This window comes from Carya illinoinensis, chromosome 15 (genome assembly GCF_018687715.1).
Source record: "Carya illinoinensis cultivar Pawnee chromosome 15, C.illinoinensisPawnee_v1, whole genome shotgun sequence".
In the NCBI taxonomy this organism is placed as follows: domain Eukaryota; kingdom Viridiplantae; phylum Streptophyta; class Magnoliopsida; order Fagales; family Juglandaceae; genus Carya; species Carya illinoinensis.
This window is the reverse complement of record NC_056766.1, coordinates 33,911,452-33,921,945: the sequence shown is the minus strand read 5'-3', so window position 1 is coordinate 33,921,945 and position 10,494 is coordinate 33,911,452. Positions and strand designations below refer to the sequence as shown.

Here is a 10,494-nt window from a genome sequence, read left to right as displayed (position 1 = left end):
CTAGGTTTTGTGTCTAAGATGAATTGAATGGCACCACACCAAAATAGTAGAAACTCAAAGCTAATGACTCTCTCTCTCTCTGTTAAATTATTAGCATAGTAGTAGAGCACACTTCTGATAATTGTGATAATTGTGTCGTTATGCCTTTGGTTGTGAGGGTCCTAGTCATATAGATAGACGTTCAATGTGTTTATCAACGAGTTAGATATTAATTATTATAGTTTTGTCAATATTTTTTCTCGATGAATGCAAATATTATGTATTAATAAGAAACTTTGTACAAAAAGGGTGAGGATGAATTTGCCTAAAATTTCCTATTTAAGAATTTATTTATTTTTTATTTGAGATGAAAGGACCTATGCAAGGAGAGGAGCGACCTTGCCACAATGTGTCACATGGATATCTAGCTTTTTGCTGTTGCTGATTTGATCTTCCAAGAGTGAACAGAAAGGTGGCTTGCTATTAATGGTTTGCTACATCTATGTTTTCTTTTAAATGTTGAAAATTGAAATACATGCTATATATAGTTCTTTAATAACTAACTTAAAATGTGTATATATATATATATATATATATTTTCTAATCAATAGTTTGGTTCTAGTTTGTAGAAACTTCATATTTGTGCATTTACTTTTTATTGCATTAAGCATGTTCAAAAGTAATTTGTTAATTATAAAAAAAGTAATTTTTGCATTTGTGTTATTGTAAGATTATATTATTATAAATATTATTTTATGTATTATATAATACTATATATAATATTTGTTGAGTAATGATATATGCAAAACCTTTTTTACAACTATTTATATGATCATGTTTTAAAATGAGAATATTTATAGAAAATGACGTTAATTTTATAAGTTATTTTATAAAAATGCCTCTCATTTAAAATATATTTATGTAAATGATTGTAATTAAAAAATTTTGTATGTTAATCATTTTTCATATTTGTAAATGAAGAGTACTTAATTGTAAAAAAATAATAATAATTTGTTAAGGAAAAAATAACCGTTACTTTAAATTCATTGGCAGCCACTACAAATGATTTTCCAAAGAGTAGTAAGTTTTTTTTTTTTTAAAGAAATAAAATTGTCAAAGAGTTTTTTTGTCGAAAAAAATAAGATGTAAAAGAGTTTCCTTCCCCAAATGAGTTTGGGTTACATCTGATATTTTTTTTTAGATGTATTTGGTTATATATATAAATGAACAAATGCGATTATTGGTGATGAGACGTTATTTGGATAATGAGATGAGATGAGAAGATTTTAATTAAAAGTTGAAAGTTGAATAAAATATTATTATAATATTATTTTTTAATATTATTATTTTAAGATTTAAAAAAGTTGAATTGGAATTTGAAAAAATTGAATTGTTTATTATATTTAATTTTAAAGGGTGATGTAGTGACCCTTAAGCAAAAAATGACTTGAGCATGTTAATGGAAGATTGACAAAAGGCGAGGATCCAAGGTGCTAAGCAAAAAGTGAATGAACGTGTACGAAGGCATGAAGATGATGTGTAGATGGGCACGAACTGATTTGAATGATGCATAGGCAAATTTTGAGAACGGAATTTTTATAAGAAGATGAGATTGTGACCAACTGCTCATCTTCCTCTCTGGTTGATCACGAGCCTCGCCTAAACATTTTAAATCTTAAATATCTATTTTAAATTTAGTAAATAATTTTTAAATTGAGCTAAGTATTATAAAATCCTTCAAATATTTTAAAAGTTTAAAACTATTTTAAATGAGATATTTTTAGTGTTATTGAACCTAACCTAATTTTTAAATAAAAATTCTATATGCAGTCATTTTTATATACTCTTTATGCACTTTATTAATATGATTAGTTGCATCACTTTTTTTAAATATAAAATAATTAATTTGACCAAACACATCAATTAAGTGAGTAAGGAGTACGCAAAAGTGACTGTATGTAGCAGAACTCATTTTAAAATAAGCTTCTTTAATTTTTGAAGCCTTGAAAATTAAATAGATTTTTAGTAATTCATTTATTTATATGATTTTATTTCCTTAAAAATATTTTATTAAAGATCATCATTTTATTTTATGATGAAGGTTATTATTTTTAGATCAAGAATAAAAAGTCTGGTTTTAAAGCTTAGTATATTTCCCTTCCATTTATTTTCTACTCTTTATTTTTTATTAGTCCTCCTTTATTTCCCTTGAGGATATCTACATCCTCGAATTTAAGTTAGGAACCCCAAATGTAGTACTAGGACCTATTGCCTAAAACCCTAGTTCCCTCTCCTTTCTCTTCCCTCTTCTTTTTCTTTCCCTTTCTTCCCTCAGCATCGTCCCTCTCTCGCCCTCCCCAATTCCAAGCTGTTGGGCACCACTGCGAGTAGCCACCCTAACCACCACAAGCATGCCATCGTGCCTCGCTAGTGACTAGCCCCTCCTCCCTCTCGACCTCACCTTCATCCCACATATCTCTTTATCTTTCATCCTCATTTGTTCGCACCTAGTAGCCACACCCAACCGCCAACCTCCTCAAGTTGCTGTGAGTACAACCCCTCCTTCACGTTGGAACAACTTCCAAGAAAACCCCCAACCATCGGTGTCCCCTTCAGTAAACCCCTTTCTCTAGATTTCTCCCTCTCCTTCATGATCTCCCCAGCCACAGAATGCCACTACCTTCACGCCACTGCCATTGCTGCTGCCCAGAACCAACACCTTTCACTATTACATAAACCTTAAGTTCTTAACCGTGAAAGTTTAACGACTGCAGTCCACAATCTTCGAGTGTCACCACAATATTTGTCATCACCAGCTGCCATGAAGAACCAACACCTCAAGTTTCCAGCCCCAACCATCTCTTTCACCCACTGCTACAACCACTGCACCCAATGGAGAACCACCATAACCTTCCTCCAAACAACACTGCCCAACCATAAACCACCATCACCGTGAGTCTCCAAGCCATAGCAAACACTGCCTCCACCCCCACATCACATCAAGAACCACCCAGCCCCACTGTCACAATAGTCATGAAGCTCAACACTTTTTCACCTCTCCTCCACGCATGGCTAAACCACCAAACAACAAGAGACAAGCAGCAATTTCAACCTCTAATCATAGTATAAATCTCTATCTACTTATCGCAAGAAGTTTTATGTTTTTGAAACTGAAATGGTATTGTGAAAGGTACTCTATTGTTGATAATTGTGAATTGTGAGATGTGCAATGTGCTCTGTGTTGTGAACTGTGTATGGTGTAGCTTGTGACATGGTTGTGTAGTGTGAAGTGATAGGATTAAATGTGAAGTGGTGATGAGGTTGTACTATGTGAAATGATAGGATGGTTGTGTAGTTTGTAAAGTAGTCAGATGCTATGTGAAGTGTTGGGATTGTTGTTCATCATATAAAGCTTATAAAGCTTTGTGGTTCTGTTTGGATTGGTGTGTAAATGTTATGGGCAGATTTTATATAGTTGTATAGTGTAGTGTTGGACTTCATGGATCAAGGGAGGCCATGGTTGAGATTGTGAAGTTATGTGACTGTGATGTGTTGGTTGTGATAGACTAAGAAGAAGTGGGGTGTAGTTGTGATGTAATTGTGATGTGTTTGTATATTGTGTAAAGTGATGAGATTATTGTATAGTTTGTTTATATGTTGTGTGAAGTGTTGGGATTAAATGGAGAAGTTGTATTCATATGTGAAGATGGCATGAGATGTCATGGGTTGGGTTTTTAATTAAGTATGGCTGAAGTTGAGTATATCAAAATTAGTGAACTGTATGTTGATCTTAGGTGATAAAAATGGTAGGGTATATGTGTAATTTGATTGATTACATATATTGAACAACTTTGTGTACTTTGAATGTCTCATGTATATATGGGATTTGGGAATCATGTCTTTGTGTGTTTTGGTTGGTTGTACATGTATAATTAGATGAGATTGTGTTGGTTTGAGATTTGTGAACCATGGTGAGATTTACTATATAGTGTATAATTTGTCTTATGCAGGAATATACAATGTTTAAGCATCAAAGTTGGTTTAAAATTGTATATTATGCTTGTCTTTTGTTATATGGTGAAAATAGTTGAAGTTTTGGATTGTGCCATATTGAAATATTGGATGATATGACACATGAATGGAGGAATGAATGTATGTACTGGTTAAAAATGAGTTATCTAACTTGGTTAAAGTTATAAAACGAAAATGAAGGTAGAGAGAGAATGATAAAGGTGATAGTGTATCTTAACTTCTAAAGTAAATCATGGAAGTTTACTTTAAAAGATAAAAATATGAAGTTGAATGCTATGTGTTGAGAATGTGACCTCAATTGGATCCCAAGCTATGAGTTTAAGAATTTAGAAAATGGTAATAAAATATATATATATATATATATATGGAAGATTGATTGGATAATTGAATGAGTCTAAGTTAAGAAAGTTTAAGTTAATGGAAGTTTTAAGCATGTTCTAAGTTTAAGTTGCTTATGCACTTGAAAAGAAAATGATGTTAAGTTACGAATACATGTAGGTTGCCGTATGATACGCATATGAATAGACTGCATAAAATAAAAATAGCATGCAGTCCAAATAAGTATTATGTTCATACTCTTTTAGAGTTTTCTAAATGATCTGAAAATGAAGATGACATGTTTTCTTATAAATGAAATGATGGTTTATGAAAATATGGTAAATTATTAATAGTTTATGGCATATGTATGTAATAACCTTCTTTGGCAACCCCTATTTTATGAACCTCAAGAATAGTTATATGCATGTTAATTGTTATTATATTCAGTAGTTATTAGCTTTATGTTCCTTGAAATAAAATAATGATGTTTATGCTTGACACTGGAAATGATGTTTAAATGATAATTTTTATGATCAACGCTATGAAAGGATGTTTAAATGATGATCTTTTGATTGACGCTTTCAAATGATGTTTAAATAATTATGTTTTAATTGATGTTTATGTTTTATGTTATGAAATAAAATTGGCTGATGAATGGAATGAATAAAAGGAAAGACTAAAAGAAAATGAAGTGAATATGAATAAAAGGAAAGACTAAAAGAAAATGAAGTGAATATTTTAATGTATGAAGTTACGCAACGGCCATGATTGAAGGAATGATGGTGCTAATGGATTAACAAATTGCAATGTCGAGTAAATAATACTAGTAATGCACCCAGAACGGCCCCCTAACTAAAAGAGATTCTCAACATGTGACCACGGGCAAAGTTCTGATCGATGCAAAACTATAAGTATACAGTATCATAATTTTATGGTAAAGTGATGAGAAGGATATCGTCCTCAGGGATTGGTAACTTACATTTTACAAATACCGAGATTATATTAATCTCGACTTTATCTGGAGAAGTCACTTAGATTTTCGTAATTGGAATTTAAAATAAAATCAATTCAAAGAAAAATACGCAAAGGAAAAGAAAAATATTGTTCGAAGATCAAATTAATGAGAAGAAAACTTATAGGAAATCAATTTCACCTAATCCCTCACTATGCTTTACTCATCTAACTAATTCAATTTAATTCTCTCTATTTGTTAGCAAATCTCTAATTCATCCAAAAGCTTCTTTTGATAGTCAATTGGAAATTATTCTTGTTCATCATTTTATACAAGAGTATGCAAATAAATAAAGCAAGAAAGTATTAAGGCCAATAATTTTAATACTACATAGGTTCATACAAGTTTTACGATCTCTATATTTACTTATGCCGAAATATTCAAGATCTATCTTATAATTCCCTCTTTCGATAGTAAATCACAAGATTAAAATCATCTAATTAATAGCCAGTTAATTAGAAGTAATAAACTTAGAATAAATCATACACATAAAGAAATAATTACTTTGAATTATTATAGAAAATCAAGCATAGTTTGGAACTAGATTACATCGTTTTCCTATAATAAAAAAATTTTAGTTCATACTAAAAATTAAATTTAATATAAACGAATTTACCATATTTTTTTTAAGAATAATAGACAAAAATAAATACTAAAAAATGCTCCTCGTCTCATTCTGCAATCTCTTCCCCCAATCGCAACTTCCTCCTCAAACGAAAGGAAAAAAAAAAAATTCAAAACTGAATGTGTTGTTCCGTCCATGCGTGTAAGAGCAAAAAAAAAAATGCCTTGCATCTCGATCACTACCTCCAGTCAAAAACTAAAGCTGTATTTTATGCCAAGTCAAATCCAAAAGCCGTATCCCATGCATGCCTTTTTATTCTTATCCTCATTTCCATTTAGCCCTTTTTTTATTCGAACCATCTCAACCTTGGATAGTGTTAGAGTAAAGCCACTGCTTTTTCCATATTAAATATAGTTTTAGAGTAGGCAATCTTCACATACTTCTCTTAAAAAATAAAAAAATCCTCTATTGAAAACTAAATTTTGTAATATGAATTTGTACTATTTTTAAAAAAAAAAATGTATAAATTTAAAATTCACATTAATAAATTATTTTTTAATAATAAACTCTAATTCTGATAAAAATATACGAAACTTAGGCATACTAAGATCTTATATAACATGAGTAATACTACACACTACATTTTTATTTTATATTTATTCTATTAAATAAGATGTAATATATTTATCATTATTAGATAAAAAAATATGTAATAAATAATTATTCTATACTAATAAATATGTCACATTATATTTAATAAGATAAAAATAAAATGATAATATAGTGGATAGAATTTTTCATATAACATTATTCATTTATATTACATTTACGAACAATAATTATGAGCCAAGCTCTCCCTTGGAATTTATTTAGATGGGCCCACTTTCTCGTACATTACATGTCCTGTAAATTACCTAGTTTATCGGGGATATAAGGGTAAATTAAATGCCCTCCTACAGAAAGGCTCTAACATTTGTTGGGTGAGAACGCCAACCGCGAGTTTGCCAAATCGTAGCTGACACGTGTCCCCTGTTGCTGAAAGTTCCCAATAATTGATAGAGATGGTGATTTAGGCGGCGGTAGCGCAAAGGCCAGACAGAAGGTACCGGCCGAGTCGACGGGGATCAGAATGTTCTTTGCTGGTAGCGACAGCGACTTCCCACCCGAGAACCGGAACGACACCGTTGGAACTTGCACGGTGGTATGGGATGACAAATTGTAGCACGTGTCGAACAGACCTACGCCTCCCGTCGATGGCAGGTCCCGAGTTAACCGCACGAACGCGTCGCGGAGCGCGTTGTAGGCCTGGATCTGCAATCGGGTTATGGCCGTACCCGAGTCGATGATGATTCCACCCTTTCCTGAGGCGTCCATTTGAAACACCGAGGCCGGGATCGGGAGGGGCATACCTCCGACGCTCAGTCCGTCGAGTCCGATGAAGTAGAACGTGTGGATCTTTTCATTTTTAAGTAAAGTGGTAGTGACTGAGTCAGAGGGTGGAACCGAGTTGAACTCGAGAGTCGAAGACTTACTCGAGTCAAGGTCCACGAAGCAGTATGAGAACGAAGACGCTTTGATCTGGGAGGGAAGCGAGAGTGAACCCCCACCGAGTCCGAGTAATCCGGCTGCCCCAACGAACAAGCCCTCGTTGTCGCGGCCGCAGCCCAAAGCGATATTGTTCACTTCTCCAGAGCTCCCGAACGACACAGTCTCTATCACCATGTCGCCAGTGGTGTACGAACCGTCGCCATAGGAGACGCCATAGAGACACTTTCCTGCGCGACAACGTGGAATCTGGAAGGCCTGGCATTGCGGGGATGCGCAGGAAAGAGACTTGTAGGAAGAGGAAGAAGTTGGGTCGAATATAGGATCGTATTGCTGGTAGCAGTGCGCACAGGGCTTACATTGGAGCCAGATGATGTCGCTACCAGTATCGAGCGCCATGTAGAAAGGCTTGGCGGGGGTTCCCACACCAAGGCGCGAGAAGTACTCAGCGCTACCCAGGCTAAATCCGGACACGACCGGAGTGGACAGATCCTCGGGGAGAAGCTCCTCCACAGGTTTAAGATCCGACTTCTTCACACCGTCAAGGGCGAGCTGGAACTTGGTGGTGAGAGATTCGACCCGGACAGAGTCGCGCTCGAGTCGAGCAAGAACAAGGCTCTTGTAGTCTTCATGCGAGGACTTGTAAAGTGACTCTCGTGGGTAAACCTGAACCGAGAAAAAGGAGGAATTACCGACCTGAGCTTGTTGCAGGGGCTCTTTCTGTTGAACCAAGGGCTTAACGGTTTCATGGTCGAAGTTGAGGACTGCACGGGCTTGTTCGAGCGAGGCCGAGACGTCAAGGGATGCATGAGTAGTTTCGGGTAAGTCTCGAGAGAAAGCCAAAGGAAACAAAGAAATCACAGAAAAAGCAAAGAAAATGGTGGAGAAGAAGAAACAGAAGTACGCGTTTGGAGCCATTTATGAGGCCTGCTGCATGGATAGCTTGTTTCGGGTTGCGTACATTGTTTTAAGAAGTGATTAAATAATTTTAAAATCTCTATAAAAAATAAAATCAGATTTTTTTGGATAATACATATAAATGTCTTTTTTAATTTTAAATGAGCTAAAGGGTTTATTCGGAATTGCAACAGGAGATTTAAAAAGTAATTAAATATGTTTAAAAGCTCTTTAATATAATAATTAGATTATTTGAATGTTATATATCAAATTTCGTTTGTTTGATAATTTTTCTCATAAGCGTGTTTTTGAACAATGCAAAATATAATTCAAATTTTAAAAAAATTATCGATAAATGAAAATATACATATAATTTTTAGATAATTACAACTTAAAATTTTTAAAGATATGGTCATAATTTTTAAAAATTTAAATAATCGTTAATTCTATCTCAAAAAGTATTTTTTAATTTGTTTTCAAACAAATGTAATATGATTAAAGGTGTTTAAAACATTGATTGCCAAACAATAAATAATTTTTTTATGGTAGACTAAGTTTGAGAAAAAATATCATTTTAATGTTTTTCCTCAAACGTGCTTAAATTTTATAAAACTTTTAAAATGCGAAAATGTCCATACAACTTTTAGATAATTATAACTTTTAAATTTTTAAAAATATAGTCATCATATTTAAAAAATCAAATTATCGTTATTTCTACATCGGAAAGAACTGTTTAAATTTATTTCTAAATAAATATAATATATATTTGAAAGCATTTTAAATATATGGTTATCAAATTATAAAAAGAATGTTTAATAATAAAATTTATTATTTAAATTATAAATTATAAACTTTAAAATTATAATTTATATTTTCTACTGTAATTCTAATTAATAAAATATAATAAAAAATTATTTTTTTAAATCTTAAAATAATAATAATAATAAATTAAAAATTAAAATTTTACTAATATTTTATTCAATTTTTAAATTTTATTTAAAATTATTTCATTTCATCTCATTATCTAAACAATCTCTAAATATTAGTGGCCAACCACATTAATTTTTGTCTTTTAGTTTTTGTTTTGTTTATAATTTGGATATCAATTTCATTATCTCCTCCTCAATTTAGAGTATAGATGCAAAATCTTTTATATAACAATTTTTTGAGAAAATCTATTTAATATATTTTTTTAATGTGCTCAATATATCGCTGATGACTCTTTTTGTTAAATCAATGGTATTTTGGTAAAATAAATTATTAAAATACATTTATTTTAAAATATAAGTGTGTAAAAGATTATAAAAATAATTGTATGTATATCACATTACTCTTTGTACTAAGCGACGTGGGAAAATTCAAATTAATTTATATTATGCTATCTTTCACTTTTATTTTTTTATTACAAGATAAGATAAGATAGCACTGAACGTTTGTTTTAATCGAAAACATATATAATGTATCGTTTCATAAGTAATTTCAGGCCTCACATTTATCGTGGACAGGATGGTTTGGGGCTCTACAGGATTGTATTAGATAAGTGCAATAGTCTCTTGGATCTGGAATTCAAATTAATATAATTTGAAAGAGAAAGTCACACTTAAGCCCTAACCTTCCGCCCACACCACACACCCCACGTGGGTTTTATTTTTTATTTTTTTAGTGTACAGTAAATTACTTTTTTTAACTCCCTTTCAGATATATTTCATGTTCTCCCCTTTCCCCCTTTTCCCTTCCCGTACGCGGCGCATCTCAAATCCAAAGAAAGCTCCCCCCAACACGAAATTGAGACAGACCCATTCCCTCTCTTCAACACGAAATCGCCTCAGACCCATTCGCTCTCTTCCGAAACCATTCGCTCTCTTTCGAAACCAGATCCTCTCACTTCCGAATCGTGATCTTCCACTCCACTCCACGGCGGTAAGAGAGGCCCCTTCTCACTCTGGATTTATGTTGGATTTGTGTTCCCATGGGTTATGTGTTGGATTTGTTTTCTCGTAGGATTTGTGTCGGATTTTTGTTCTCGTAGGTTTTTGTTAGGTTTGTTATGTATTTGTTCTCATGGGTGGGACTGGGGGCATCTAGAATATGAATTTTGGAATGGTTTATTTATTTTTTTTCTAGGTTATTGATGCTACTGGAATAT

General features: G+C 32.7%; 1 protein-coding gene across 1 annotated transcript; it reads right to left on the bottom strand.

Annotated features, from left to right (window-relative positions):
* Positions 1 to 6,693: 6,693 nt before the first annotated feature.
* On the bottom strand, positions 6,694 to 8,416 carry LOC122295397 (protein ASPARTIC PROTEASE IN GUARD CELL 1-like). Its single transcript, XM_043104406.1, has one exon. The coding sequence runs from the start codon at positions 8,367 to 8,369 to the stop codon at positions 6,873 to 6,875; it is 1,497 nt and encodes a 498-aa protein (XP_042960340.1). The 5' UTR covers positions 8,370 to 8,416; the 3' UTR covers positions 6,694 to 6,872.
* Between the last annotated feature and the right edge of the window lie 2,078 nt (positions 8,417 to 10,494).